This window comes from Scophthalmus maximus, chromosome 10 (genome assembly GCF_022379125.1).
Source record: "Scophthalmus maximus strain ysfricsl-2021 chromosome 10, ASM2237912v1, whole genome shotgun sequence".
Classification (NCBI taxonomy): domain Eukaryota; kingdom Metazoa; phylum Chordata; class Actinopteri; order Pleuronectiformes; family Scophthalmidae; genus Scophthalmus; species Scophthalmus maximus.
The window spans coordinates 20,795,001-20,810,762 of record NC_061524.1 but is presented as its reverse complement, the minus strand read 5'-3'; the positions used below and the strand labels follow the sequence as shown (position 1 = coordinate 20,810,762).

General features: G+C 43.2%; 2 protein-coding genes across 3 annotated transcripts in view; one reads left to right on the top strand and one right to left on the bottom strand.

Moving 5' to 3' along the window:
- Positions 1-379: 379 nt before the first annotated feature.
- On the top strand, positions 380-5,722 carry rwdd1 (RWD domain containing 1). 2 transcript variants are annotated; one of them, XM_035607621.2, is made up of 7 exons: positions 380-667; positions 2,281-2,346; positions 3,260-3,390; positions 3,493-3,636; positions 3,726-3,858; positions 4,008-4,070; positions 5,262-5,722. In XM_035607621.2, exons 1-7 carry the CDS (start codon positions 595-597, stop codon positions 5,372-5,374), a joined length of 723 nt encoding a protein of 240 aa, XP_035463514.2. In that variant the 5' UTR covers positions 380-594; the 3' UTR covers positions 5,375-5,722. The 2 variants fall into 2 exon arrangements, with proteins under 2 accessions (XP_035463514.2, XP_047191194.1); XM_047335238.1 differs by lacking the exon at positions 380-667 and adding an exon at positions 1,911-1,954 and having other exon boundaries at positions 2,248-2,346.
- Positions 5,723-6,655: 933 nt separating this feature from the next.
- LOC118284682 (amine sulfotransferase) overlaps positions 6,656-15,762 on the bottom strand; it is a 9,929-nt gene continuing 822 nt past the window's right edge. The window contains exons 3-7 of the mRNA XM_035607615.2: positions 14,813-15,027; positions 10,859-10,985; positions 10,667-10,761; positions 10,367-10,547; positions 6,656-9,538 (exon numbers count right to left, since the gene is read on the bottom strand). Coding sequence (XP_035463508.1) covers positions 9,414-9,538; positions 10,367-10,547; positions 10,667-10,761; positions 10,859-10,985; positions 14,813-15,027 — 743 coding nt within the window. The 3' untranslated portion in view covers positions 6,656-9,413. The remainder of the gene's footprint in view (positions 9,539-10,366; positions 10,548-10,666; positions 10,762-10,858; positions 10,986-14,812; positions 15,028-15,762) is intronic.

Here is a 15,762-nt window from a genome sequence, read left to right as displayed (position 1 = left end):
TGATGTGTTCTATTTGCTGCTCTATTTTGTTTTAATTGTTCTCTGCATTTTTGTTCATCTATAAAAATCCTAAATCATGCATATAAAATGTGTCCATAATGCTAATAATTCGTTGTCATTACTTAAAAATCGAAATAGTCGTGTATTTATTAATAACCATTGTTCGCACTCACACTGACCAGCGAAACACCGACTGCGCTGTGTAGTTTGCTCTTGATTTTTTTTCTTTTTTTCCAATAAAGTTGGTTTGAAAAAAAATAACTCCGCGGCTTCCGTCTTGGCGCTTGCAGACCCAAGCAATGGATACCAGAGCGCGATCACGCTGAAGCTGGTGCTGAATTAAGTGGAGTAGAGTAAAGCGCCCGCGTGTTCAAACTGCAGTGTCCACCCCATAATCAAAAAAATATATACACAGATAACTCGAACATTCTGAGCAATAAAATAAATACTTTTTTTTTTTAAAGTCCGAATGACGATATAATCGATCGTCAGCGCAACACGCAGCACGCACCGGTGTGTGTGTGTGTTAGCTTTAGCTTTAGCCTCACGGGGATGACTTTTCTAATTTCCACATAACCCGCAGCCGCGCGAAAGATGACCGACTACGCCGAGGAGCAACGGAACGAGCTCGAAGCGATAGAGTCCATCTACCCGGACTCGTTCACAGGTTTGACTTCCACACCACCACGCGTAGACAGACGAGAGCGAGAGAGAGAGAGAGAGACAGCCAAGCTAACTAGCTAGCAAAGTGAACAGTGGCTGAGCCGAAGACGTCCCGGCGAACAGACTGCACACGAGTCCAGTTGTCCTCTCGCAGCCACTGGTGCAGCGTGTAATGTCACACATGCAGGGATTTCACCTGTTTCAGTGGCTCCTCTGTAGGATCCGTGTGAGTGTGCAAGTCAGCTGGTCTGTCACGACGACTGCCCTTTTGTTGCACGATATATTGCCCCCCCCCCCCCGAAATGATCGCGATAAACGATATTATCGTCCTTTTTCAAAACCGCGCTGAATTCATGTGATCTTGGTCGTTGCGCGTGCGAGTCCTACACGATTCGCGTCGCTGCTGAGAGAAATGTTATCCAACTTTTTTATGGAAAACCACGAAGAAATCCATATTTTCTGACATGTTATAGACCAAACCTACGGTGGCCCTGAGGGCTCACAGCGCTGCAACTTGAGAAAACACTAAGCAAAATTGAGAAAAACCTCCTCATCGATTTGACAACACATGCGCAGCACTTAGAAAAAGCGCTGCAGAGGCCGCAACCAAACGGAAGTGTTTCCAGAGGACGCTCCAAAAGTGATGCGCATGTCTGAATCGTGCGATCACGATGTTAAAATGAATCAAAAGTCACTTACTTGTTGTCTCTTTTTCCAACACCGCTGACGGAAAGAGAACCTTAATGGCGCTGGAGTCCAAATCCGTGGCAACAACAAGCGTGTCCAGACTTGTGCATCACTTTTAAGTGTCCTCTGGAAACACTTCCGTTTCGTTGCCGTCTATTTACCGAGCTGTTTTTCAAAGCCACAGTGTGTCGTTTTTTTAAACTTTTATGGTGGCATCTGGTGGTAAAGTTACAAACCGCAACCAATTGAGCAGCAGACAGGGGACACTTTATGGTGGCGCACCGCTAATTCCATTTCCAGTAGCAGAACACCACGTAGCAAACATGCCGATTTTAAGGAGGTTCACCTCATGTAACTACATTTGACTCATTTAAAGATGAAGAAAAAACATTGGTCCTTTGTTGCAGGTGATTATACTTATATGAACACACAATTATGGACAATATATTCAATATCTGTGAATACGTTCTTCTAATTATTACACACTGCAGCTTTAATGTGTTGGATTTTTTCTATTTCCATGTGTTTTCTTAAGTTGCAGTGCTGTGAGCTCTCAAGGCCACCGTAGAAACCAGTGATTTATGAATCATACGACGAGAGGACAGAGGCAGCAAGACTTTTCTGGACTGTTTGTTGACGTTCATTCTCATGTCAACACACGCATGTAGACACAATGGCTGTTATTGAAGTCAATAAAATTTGGTTGAGCTCATTTTCACATATCGTACGATAAGTCAATAATGTAATTATACAGGTGGTTGATGTAGACACCATGCTGAGGCAGCTTGGACTATGAGATTCTGCAACTAACTTTATCAAATAATCAACTGTTACGTGTGTGTGTGTGTGTGTGTGTGTGTGTGTGTGTGTGTGTGTGTGTGTGTGTGTGTGTGTGTGTGTGTGTGTGTGTGTGTGTGTGTGTGTTTGCAGTGCTGTCAGACGAACCCACCGGCTTCACCATCACTGTAGCGTCAGATGCAGCGGAAGATGGTGAAAGTGAGTATATATACTGTACCAATGTGTGTGTAATTGTGAAATGTCCTCAGTGTTAACGTCAGGGTCGATTTTGATTATAACTAATCTAAGATACCGATATTTGTCTGCAGTAAAAGTGCAGGCAGCATTATTATGAAGCTGAACAAACGAACATGGACGGGACATTGATAAGCCCAGAGAGTTGTGACTTCAGCTGCATCAGAGAAGGAGTAGAAACTTTTAAAAAATGAAATTATCTTATCTTTTTTTAAAAAAAAAAGGCCGATACCGATAATCATAAAAACGGTGAATATCGGCACCAATAATTGGTCGATCATGAAAACTGATTGTTACACACACACACACACACACACACACACACACACACACACACACACACACACACACAAGCACGGACTGACACACAGACTGACTGACACACACATACACACACACACACACACACACACACACTGACAGACATACACATAAACACTGACACACACTGACAGACACACACAAACACACTGACTGACAGACACACACACACTGACTGACAGACACACACACTGATACACACGAACACTGACTGACACACACGCACACACACACACACTGAGAGACACACAAAGACTGATAACCAAACACACTGACTGACAAATACACACATTCACACGCTGACAGACACACACACTGATAGACACACACAGAACGATGCACATAAATACACTGACACACACACCGGTTAATATCGGTGCAGATAATCGGTCGACCCGTCGTTCACGTGGCGTCTTAGTGAGTTGCAGTGAAGTGCGACTGTTCAAAATGAAAACTGTTTGTGTCATTATGTCCTCGGTGAAAGTGTGTAAAGATGGTGACTTAAACGACCACAGACTGTGAGATAATCAGCCGTCTTCTTGTTTTCTCGCTGGAGATGTGGAGGCGACATTGAAGTTCACGTACGTGGAGAAATACCCAGACGAGCCTCCGCTCTGGGAGATCTACGCCCAGGAGAACCTGGAGGACGGGGACGTGTCGGAGGTCCTCACTCTGCTGCAGCAACAGGTCTGACCGGTTCTCATCCTGAATCCACCATCCGTTCATTTTAGAGTTCATGTCCCAGAGATTCTCAACAATCAATAAAAATGAAGCGTGTCCCTTTTGCAGGCAGAAGAAAACCTTGGCATGGTGATGATCTTCACCCTCGTGACGGCGGTGCAGGAGAAACTCAACGAAATCGTGGATTTGAAGAAAAACAGGCAAGAAGAGGAGAAGCGGCAGAAAGAGCTAGAGGCCGAGGAGGCGGAGAAGGTAGGAACAGAAAAAGGTGTAGAGAAAAAGGAATGGATGTGGTCAGTGTAGTGTGGTGCTGTAACGGTGTGTGTGTATGTGTGTGACAGGTCCTGTTCCAGGGCACAGTGGTGACCATTGAGAACTTCTTGGCGTGGAAAGCTGTGTTTGAGCTGGACATGATGGAGCTGCGGAGGAAAAGACAGAAGGAAGAGGAGCAGGCGGGGAAACCTAAACTCACCGGTACATGTAGAACCTGCTGACAAACACTTCTATCACGTCTTGATGCCTCTGTTTTAAATCCCCTGTGTTGTGTACAGGGGTACAATTATGAAAATTGTGTCTCATTTGTGTCCAAATACTCGTTGACAGTGTGACGATTTCCTCACCAGGCAAACAGCTGTTTGAGACAGACCACAACCTGGACACGTCGGACATCCAGTTCCTGGAAGACGGTAATGAGACAGTTTGAAAAAATTATTCTCTTTGGTACAAAGAATGAAAATAGTACATATATCTATAAATTTAAAATACCCACATGGGTTGTGTGTTTTTATTCCTGGATCTTTAGCAGTTTTCACAAACGTCCAGTTTGGGTGTCAACAAAACAGGACAATCTAATTTTATCTCATCTCATCTTATATGCGCTGTTTTTGAAGAAGTTGTAAAAAAAAACCATCATGAATTAGAAAAAAAATAATCATAAATTTTGCCAAATATTTTCACCATTGCATAAATTATATACCCTCAATGCATTTGATTGCATTTAACTTTTTTGTAATTTATTTTTCCCCTTAAAAAGTACAAAAGGTACAATTTATAGGGTTTTTTTTTTACATTCCAAATAAATAAATTAGAACAAAATAAAATAAAATAGTTTTGTTTTGAAGTTTCTCGATTAACACCCACTGGTGCTTCCACACACACCGCATTCCACGCTGGCAGCTTTTTGATTGCGTCTTTAAAAACGTAGTTCGGTAAAAAAGTCGTCTTTTCACTTATTCGGCCAAACATTCGGTGCATCCCTGACGTTCATCTCCTCCGGCGCAGACATGGTTGAGACAGGAGCGAACTGGGAGACTTTAGGTCAGAGGTGTCCAAAAATTCTTTCCTATGAAGGGACAAAAATGAATCTGGACGGAAAGGCCACGGGCCAAAAATAAATGTTGATGTCATGTGAAATTACATTACAATAAAACATATTTTTAGAAAATTAACATTCGAAATCTAAAATAAAATGACAAAATAAAAAAAATTAAAACTACTCTTTAATTTGCCTTTCAGTAATTGTATTAATTTGAAGAGATGATCCATACGCTGCTTTTTGGGAGCATAAACATATTTGAAAGGAAAAGACGCCTCTCTGACAGAAAGCATTTCTTAAGTCATTATGGTCGGGATTTTACAGAACTTTCAAAATAAGAGGAGAGTAAGCGTGAGCATGTCAAATGCCATGGTGGGCCAAAGCAAAGGGAGCGGGGGCCGAAACCTGGCCAGCGAGTGGCCCATCAAATTGGGGCGGCCTTGCTTTAGGACGGTGCTTCTGAACATTGTAAGAATATCACGAAAAAGTAAAGGATCATGAAACTCAACACTTTCGGTCCTCGTCTTCTTTTAACACACAAACTGTTTCACTTCTTCTGCAGCTGGGAACAATGTGGAAGTGGACGAGTCACTGTTCCAGGACATCGAGGACTTGGATCTGGACGAGGACGACCCGGACTTTGACCCTCTGGGGATGGACAGCGACGAGGACTGAAAGCGGGAGGACGGAGTTCTGCTGAGGATTCTTCGCTGGAACATGATCGTCTCGCCAGGAGATCCAACAGCACGATTCTTTTTTTATTTTTTAAAAAGACTCTGACAGCAATTGAGGAAACACACACCTACTAGTGGCAGTTTGTGTTACTGTCGGGACGTCCCCCGGTGACAGGCACAACATTTGTCCAGAAGAGGGCAGTAAAATATCAAGCGTGCCGAGGGAATGAAAGATGTGTGTGTAAAGATGCCAAGTTATTAGATTACACTTAACCTCTTGTTTAGGTTAAAGTAAAGAAGTATTGATGGCAACATGTACTTTCAAAAGATTAAACGCACTCGAAAGAAACCGACTTGTTATTACCTTCGCTCCGCTGTGGAGGTTCTGTTGTCATCCGGGTCCGTTTGGAGGCTTGTTGGTGTGATTTGTCTGCAGGATGATGCAAAAAAAACCACTCAACACATTCCTAATGAAACATGGTGAAAGGATGGGACATCCCTTTAAATTTTGAGTCAATTTGTACGAATTGAATTCGAGTGGCCCATTTGGGCCCTGGTGGGTACGAGGGTGTCATTCTAGACAGATAGATGGATAAATAGTTGGGCTGCAACTTGCTTCATTATCGATTCATCCGTCGATTATTTTCTCGATTAATCGATTAATGGCGGAAATGTCGATTGTGTTTCCCAAAACCTCAAGATGGTTTGCTTTGTCCACACACAAAAGATATTCAGTTTACTGTCACAGAGGAGCAAAGATACCAGAAAATATTCACATTTAAGGAGGCTGAAATCCGAGAATTTCGATTTTTTAACTACTATTTTTAAACTACTTGAACCGATTAATCGATTATCAAAATAGTTGACGATCAATTTAGTAGTCGATTACTAATCAATTAACTGTTGCAGCTCTAATAAATAGATACTATATTGATCCCAAGCTGGGAAATTCCTGTGTTGCATCAGAAGGTATCGCACAACAAACCTTAACTGATGATGATGTGTGATCGGTAAGAAAAGTACATAGACATGAATCAGGTTACATTTTAAAACCACGCGCATCACATTTTACACATTGATCGATTGAGTGATATTATATGGAAAATGTTTATCTGCGAAGTAGCTATGTATTAAAGCTAAATATAAAGGAGCAGAGAACTAATACTAATACTCGTGAGTATTTCTCATTCTCATTTCTCATTTCAAAATGAAAAGTGATGAAACAATATTTTATCTCTTTGATTATGATGCTGTAAGTGAAACAGGGATGAAAAGTCACAACTTCCCAGTTCATCATTGTTTATTGTTATCACACAGAGTCATAAGTACTGAGTGAGACACGGTATAACATTTAAAAAATATATATTATAAATCTGGTAACGTGATCATTCCATATGCATAGTCATCGTTATGCACATTCACATTGTAAGATCGATCCCATGAACATTATCAGGTGAACATGTTTAATGTGAAAATATCAAATATAAAATATTGATCCATAATCATGAGTATACCATGTGAACAAATATGTACAAAGGGAGTTACAAAGTAAGAAATATCGATGGCAGAGTTATGGTCGGGGTCACAGCTGTGAAGTCCAGAGTCAACGATTTCAATCTTTAAAAATGAATAACAAAGAGCAGCAGATATTTTTACGGGTCGATGCCGATACCGATATTAGGGAGTAAAACAATTGACAATGATTCCAAAGATGTTAAATAAAAGGAAAACTAAAAAATCCAACCAAATGTGTTGAACTTTAATAATGAAAATTAACATTATTGTTTAAATGTAAGTTTTCTGTGTTGTTTATGAATACATTATTAATATATTAAACCATTGATGTCAGCAAACATAAACGCTGATCCAATGTGTTTGTGAAAGGAGGAGTGAAGGTTTATGGAAAAAGACTTTGCATGTATCCACTAGAGAAAGAGATAATCACACCAACTTAATTCATCACAACTTTCAGTGCCAGCTCAGAAGCAATTGATGTCTTTTATTAGAAAAAATCATCCACTCACTGTTCAAAATTTCCCTTGATTATAAACAAACATTTCAACCATGGGACTGGGAAATGCGTTCCGACTTGGACCAGGGCAAGACTCATATTCCAGACCTGCTCCTCACTGGCCCAGGGGTGAGGTCGAAAACTGACTTAGGAAGTTTCCTAAATCTTGAGGTGACCCGGAAGTATTTGATCAGCAGCAACATGATAAAAGCTGTTTGGATTCTCTAAATGCATAGGAAAGGAGCTTCAATGCTTCCTTTCCTATCTCCTTTAGCATAGGGTACACTGGAGCTTCCTATGTGAGAGTAAGGAGATATAGACATCCCACAATTCATTGCGGCAGCGATATTTAACGTGACGTGCCATGCATGTATATTCATTTCGAATGAATCGCCGTCTTACATCTCCGTCTCGAAGTTACTGTTACATATGAATCATTTACATCTGATGTCACACAGTGTTAAAACACTGAAACATGCTGATGGAGCTGCTGAGGTTTTTTTTGTTCATCTTCAGAAATGTGTAGTTTCACCACGACAGACGCATCAGTAACATCCACCGTCGCATGATGTGGTTTAGTGAAAGTCGAGTCGGATTCTCTGAGCAGCGCTGTCGGCTTTTCCCAAGTCCTATCAGTCCTCCTTTACACCTTTCCTTGACCTCATGACGTTTTCCACTGAGGTCAAGGAACAGTAGATAGGAATAATAGATAGGAAGGACAATTCGACCTCACCCCATTTCCTATTGGCGTGCTCTCCTCGTAGAGCCGAGCGTCCCTTGGGAGGAGGAGGCGGCGGCGGCGGCGGTGGAAGAAGCCTTCAATCGTAAGAAGCTGCGCTACGCTGACCTGGAAGGTCAAGTGTGCCCAATGGAGGCAGATTCAGTGTTCCCCAAACCCTAACCAGGTTCAACGTTCTGTTCCCCAAACCCTAACCAGGTTCAACGTTCTGTTCCCCAAACCCTAACCAGGTTCAACGTTCTGTTCCCCAAACCCTAACCAGGTTCAACGTTCTGTTCCCCAAACCCTAACCAGGTTCAATGTCTGTTCCCCAAACCCTAACCAGGTTCAACGTTCTGTTCCCCAAATCCTAACCAGGTTCGACGTTCCCCAAACCCTAATCAGGTTCAATGTCTGTTCCCCAAACCCTAACCAGGTTCAATGTTCCCCAAACCCTAACCAGGTTCAATGTCTGTTCCCCAAACCCTAACCAGGTTCAATGTTCCCCAAACCCTAACCAGGTTCAATGTTCCCCAAACCCTAACCAGGTTCAATGTCTGTTCCCCAAACCCTAACCAGGTTCAGTGTTCCCCAAACCCTAATCAGGTTCAACGTTCCCCAAACCCTAACCAGGTTCAATGTCTGTTCCCCAAACCCTAACCAGGTTCAACGTTCCCCAAACCCTAACCAGGTTCAATGTCTGTTCCCCAAACCCTAACCAGGTTCAATGTCTGTTCCCCAAACCCTAACCAGGTTCAACGTTCCCCAAACCCTAACCAGGTTCAATGTCTGTTCCCCAAACCCTAACCAGGTTCAACGTTCCCCAAACCCTAACCAGGTTCCACGTTCCCCAAACCGTTACCAGGTTCAATGTCTGTTCCCCAAACCTTAACCAGGTTCAATGTTCCCAAAAACCCCACCCGGCCCACTCACCTCCCCATAAGCCCAACCATGATTGCATAATATAAATGTATGATGCATCGTAAAGGTATAGCTCCATCTGGTGGTCAACACAGCTGCACTCAGGTAAGTCAAGTGCTTAATCCTTAGGGATGGGAACACCAATCGGGTATTTTTGGGTTATTATCCAGGACAACTACACTCTGGTGAGTAAAGTGCTGACTTTATTGAAAGGAAAACTGCAGTAAAATTAAAAACGTAGCACCGGAGGTTAAAATATACAATGATGCTAATATGAAGGAATTAGGAGAAGCAGATGCTATTTCTGTACAGCAGCGGAGAGTTCACGAACTGCAACTGTGATCGTCGTCTTCTTCGTGTTGTCGTGAGAACAACAAGGACAACAGCTGATCACGCCATGTCCCTGATGTCCCAGATCAAAGTCAGAGGAAAGTCCTTCATCTCTTTGTCGAAGACCTCGTCGAACCTCTCGTTCTGGGCCACGGTGAAGTGGTTCTTCCAGTCGCCGACGGTGCCTGACGGTCCCAGGACATGGAAGAAGGAGAAGGTACAAGGTTGAGGTCGTCCACCTGACTCTGCCATGTGTCATTAGTTTGGATACTTAAGCGAATCGCAGCGGTTCACGGCGGTTATTGTTTCTGTGGTGCCCTCTGTACGAGGATGTTGTGCAGATACAGTCAACACAGTTTAATACACTGTGTGTGAAAACCATAGTTGTGTCTAGTGCATTTTTTTAGCAGCCCGTTTCGAATTTGACCCGTTCTGTCCCATCCATCTCTCTGTGTAATCACAGATGGGTTTTGTCGTCAACTCTGAATGAGTTAAATATAGTTCCATGAGATGGACCCGACATCCGTGTGAGTCGCCGTGTTTGCTCCGTCGTGTCGCACAAAACGGTCCAGAATACGTCGCGTCCGCGTTTCTAATTTCAGACGGCGCCGGACACAAAGTGTCCCCTGTCGGGCGCTCAGTTGGTTGGTCGGTTTGCAAACTTTACCGCCAGGAAATTACAAAAAATATAAACTGGGGCTTTTTAACATTTCTATTTGAGGTATTTTATATGATCTATTGGTGAATTGACATTGAGCACTTTGATTATATGGGGATATGTAGACCAAAAAGGGGGAAATCCTACGCACCCCCCCCGGGAAATCGTGCCCTGCACATTACTATATAATTACAAGAAACTATCAGACACTTATTTCGCCCATCCATCCATTTTTTCTGCCAGTGATCTGCTTACCCACTCAGTATTCCTCTGTAAATCTGTATCTAATCTTTGGGTTGAAATTTGGTATTGTCAGGGAGTTCCAGGTTGCACCTGCAGCGGAGAACCCTCTCACCTTTCCTCATGAACCTCCCCTGGTGGTGGTTGAGCAGTTCGCCCGACACATTCTCGTAGTTGGCCGGCGGCATGGCCTTCATGTTGTCGAAGGTGCTGTGTTTCACCACGTTGGCGAGCTGCTCATCGGTCAGCTCTTTACCCAGGAACACACAGATCCTCCCCACGGCAGACGGCAGGTCCTGAACAAAGGGTTCTATTTTTTTTAACAAAAAACACACATTTCCGCAGACTCACACAGCAACAGGTGACGTGACGGCACGCGGACACAGGCACGGACTGACGCGCTTTCAGTTCCTACTTGAATCATCTCCTCGTAGGTGATGAACAGCATGTCCATGTCGTCCTTGTGCGAGTGCCAAGTCTTGACGTGATCAAACCAGCTGCAGCCAAACACTGCAATGAACAATGGCACACGGTGTCACGACAGCCACGACATTCGGTGCAGCCACCGTCATCTTTGTGAACAGCAGCAGAAGAGAGCCGCTCTTACCGTCCCCTCTCAGGAACTTCTCGAAGAAGTCATCGAAGTCCTTCGGCGTTTCCAGCATGTTTGCGACCTTGTGGAAGTGGAAGTAAGACACCAGGACGTCTTTGGGATTCCTCGCCACGTAGATCACCTGAAGCAGACAAGGTCCAGAAGTAAGTGGCCACCTACCGTACCTGTCAGTCATTCATGGGTTTGAAGCAAGCGGCGTGCCCAGTAACCTGCATACTGGCATAATGACGCAAGTATAAATGAATTGATGCCGAAATAAATACAATTAAATACAAATGACAATGTAAATACACTTTGTGATAAAAAAAAGAGATTCTTTTTTTAATTCTACATTTATTTACTTCTGTGTCCATATGTTAATTAGGTGGTGGGCGGGCTCGTCTCAGTCTACAGCCGGATTGGTTACAGCGGTGCGATCATCGACTCTGCTGCTTCTGTCGAAAGTTGTTGGAGATATTGCAAATGATTCGGCGAGCGACTTTGACAGAAATGCGCCCAGCGTTAGCTCTAGTGCTGAGCTAAAGGCGGCTCCGTCGCACCGGGGGAATCCAGACAGAAGCAGTCGAGGTGACGTTCGCACAGCTGCGACCAATCCGGTGGTAGACTGAGTTAAGCCCGCCCACCTCATTAGAAATACAGAAATAAATAAATGTAGAGAACCGGTAGAAATACAGACATAGATGAATGAATAAATCAATGTAGAAATACAGAAATATACCCTTTTCATCGCAAAAATGTATTTTTGTAATTCATTTTTTTGATTTATACTGTAATTTGTTGTCCTTCATACTTCCGGCTACACTTTTTTTGTCCCCTCTCAGTTCGCTCCGTACATTTGTGCTGACTGCTGGTCGCTTCCAATTGTGTTGTTTGCTGTAACAGTAAACGTGACGAAATACAGAAGTTAATCCTACACCACCAGTGTCTCAGACCATATCTGTATATTGGTGCAAAAAAAAGGCGGACATTGATGGGACCCAAGAGGAAGACCTCAAGAAACATTCGAGAGTTGGTTCAGCTGGATGATCAGAGTCAAAATAATGGAAACATCGGTCAGCGTAACACAATACGTCCGTGACGTCTGTGATTGTCGTTTTTCGTGAGGGACACATTTTGAAAATATCAGCTACTCTTAGTCAAAGGCCCGTTCATCGGTGGTTGTTTTACGAAGGTCGCTTCTCTGCCGCGTCATGGTATAAACCCCGCCCACTATCAGATAATCGGTTGGGATTGGACCGGCAAGTTTTCCCGTCGGAGGTGAAAAACCACTTCCCAACGGAGGAGATCCAGACCAAATTTAAATGAGCTCCCAGAATTCATCCGGGTCCCGGGCTTGAGGCTGTTGAGGGATTCCAAAATAACTCTCAAAGTAAGTGATGGTGGGCAAATTTCATAATTACGGTTTATGGATTATAGTTTTGCCAGTATTCTGTTTAGTTTTTTTAACTTTTCTTCAGCGACAATACAGAGTGAGTGCAAATGTTTGGAGGAAATTTTGTGATAAGATTTGATAAGATAAACGATTTTGAATTGATCTGGTTTTGGCTTGTTTTGTTTTTTTAATTAAAAAAATTAAATGTTAACGTCTTTCAATACATTTTAAACCCCCTTGTGTCTGAGTGGTGCTGTATTAAACTTTCAAAGTATCACGTCGCTGATTGTTCAGAATGAACAGGCCACAGATAAATAATACATTTTTAATGTAATCAACCACATCCAGTTACTGGTTTTAATGTCGTGGCAGATAACGCTTCCAGTTTCCATTTACCTTTTCTTTCTTTTTCTTCTTGAAACAACATGAATCTACATACTTTAATATATCATTAATGTTCACTTCAGGAACCAGGAAGGTTGGAATCTTTTTTATCACATCATAAATCATCATCAGGGTAAGGGATTACATGTGATCTGGATAACGTAGTCATATTACCAGAAATAAGTAACTATAATCAGACCATTTATAGTTACAAAATGTATATAGTCAGATTAAATTTGTGTCATTAATGTGTAATTCGATCACAGTTACATTGTCACGGTCTCAAGGATTACTTAGTTACATTCTGATGATGTTTTTTAGAATATGGCAATTTCAAAATCACAACTGTCACAAAAATACATATTACTGTATATACATTACTCACCAATATACACTCTCAGGTTGCCAGTTTTGTCAATGTTTTATTACATTTTTGTTTGATTCATAGATAATGATAATGCTTTTTTTGTTTGTTCTGCAAACGCTGAATATGCGTTTTTTGATTTTGAAGTACTCCAATAGTATTCCAAAAGTATTCAGATGAACATTATTTATCTAATCCAATGGATTACGTTACTGATTACAAAATGTCCCATGTAATTTGTATTGAGTAACTGACTACATTTCAAAGTAATCGGGCACAACCGCGGTCATCATTGATTGTCAGAGACTCATAGCTCACCCACAAGTCAGCTGAATGTACAGTCACGATGCAAAATAATATAGGAGCGTGTACAGAGACATTGACAATGCCTCTTGTGTCTGCTCACGACTTCACTGTTTGACACGCTACACGCACTAGGCTTCGTGACGTACTTCAATTTCGAAATAATGCTGCTCGTCTGTTTACGGTTTGTTCACTCGAAGATCTCGGAGCGCCGACGATCATTTTAACGGCGTACTAAGGCTTCACGGGTTTTCCGACCAGCCCCGAGCCGAGAAGACGACGGCTGGTAAACATACGCCGGGATCGTTTCTCCGTCACCTCTCCCGCCTCGACCAGCTGATGAAACAGCGCCACTGTTGAAGCCGGACACGGTTGTGCAAAGTTACTGCGTTTAAAAGCTGGGGTGGATTGGGATCTTCCTTCCTTTCTGCGGTTCCTTGACCTCAGTGGAAAACGTCATGAGGTCAAGGAAAGGTGTCAAGGAGGATTCATAGGACTTTGGAAAAGAGAATCCGACTCCAATGACACTAAACTACGTCCTCATGCGATGGTGGATGTTGTTGATGCGTCTGTCGTGGTGAAACTACACATTTCCCAAGATGAACTAAAAAAACCTCAGCGGCTCCATCAGCATGTTTCAGTGTTTTACCACCGTGTGACAACAGATGTTAATGATTCATATGTAACGGTAACTTACATGATGACGTGCGTCTCTTCTGGGTCATATTCATACTCTGCTACTTCTTCGGATTGAATCGTTTACGTCCGTGCATGACGCGGCACGTTAAATATCGCTGCCGCAATGAATTGTGGGACGTCTGTTTCTCCTTTCCTTTCGCATAGGAAGCTCCGGTGTACCCTATGCTAAAGGAGATAGGAAAGGAAGCACTGTAGCACCCAGACCTGTCACGATAACTACTTTATTTTGCACGATATATTGTCCCCGAAATTATCGGGATAAACGATATTATCGTCCTTCTAAGACCATTATTTTAAATCAAAACTGAATCATGTGAGCTCGCAGTGTATTGGTCCTACACGATTTATTGTCGCTGCTGAGTGAAATGTTATCCGACATTTTAGAAAAATACTAAGAACTCCATATTTTCTCACATTTTATAAACCAAAAGCATTGATTTATCAATCATAAGACGAGGACAGAAGAGAGGACAGGAGCAGCGAGACTTTGTTGGACTGTTGTTGACGTTCACTCTCATGTCAACACACCCGCATGCAGACACAACGGCTGCTATCGAGATCAATAAAAATGATCGATTTCATATTCACGTATCGTACGATAAGTCGATAATGGAAGTTATTGATTAAGCACCTTTCCTAAGCATTTAGATAATTGGAAAAGCTCTTATCATGGCTGCCAGGGAAATACTTCCGGGTCACTCCAAGATTTAGGAAAACTTCCTAAACAAAACTTGACAATTCGACCGTACGCCCTCATCTGACAGATCTGTGAGTGTGTGTGTGTGTGTGTGTGTGTGTGTGTGTGTGTGAGAGTGGGTGGGCTGACCTTTCCCCTCTCGCTCAGCGCAGCAGGCATGAGCTGGTGGTGCAGGTGGGTGACCCTCAGTCTGGGCGACGGGGCCTCGATGAACGCCTGTCTCTTGCCGCTCACCTCGATCCAGGGGATGAGGCCGGCGTTGCTGTATTTGCCGGGGGGGCCGATGGCCGTCACGTCGCCCTTCGCCTCGAGCAGCAGCAGGATCTGCTGCATCCAGATGGTCCCTGTCCAAAGAGACGGGTCAGGCCTCGTTTCCATCTCCCCCATACACACACACACACACACACACACACACACACACACACACACACACACACACACACACACACACACACACACACTACAAAGGCAGCAATTAGGTCGAGTTCTTTTGTGCGAGTACACCTCCGCTCTGCCCCGCGTGAACCTTTGTCCCCGCCATTTTTGTTTTGTTTTTTTCTGCCTCTTTTGAGAGTTTTCACATTACGCACTTGTCTCGCCGCTCGTTTTAATCCCCGGCCCTCTGCCGAAATCAATTTGCGACTCACAAAGGAGCCGCGGCATTTCGTCTGGAAAGGCTGCACATACTAATCAGCCGCTCGCTGCCGGAGATCCCACTGACCTCGGGTGCACTCCCGACTGCAGGACACCGGCTGTTCCCGTCGTATGATTCATAAATCACTGCTTTGGTTTAGAAAATGTCAGAAAATATGGATTTCTTAGTATTTTTCTCAAAGGCACCATGTTTTCAACTTGCTTTGTTTTGTCTGAGGCCTAAACTCAAGTGTCAACTCTCGATCACATTTCTCTCAGCAGCGACACAAATCGTGTAGGACCAATGTACTGCGAGCTCAAATTATTCAGTATTAAAAAAAAATGGTCTTAAAAGGACGATAATATTGTCCAATGACGATCATTTCAGGGACAATATATCGTGCAATGAAAAAGTAGTTATTGTGATGAGGCCTGTGTGTGTGTGT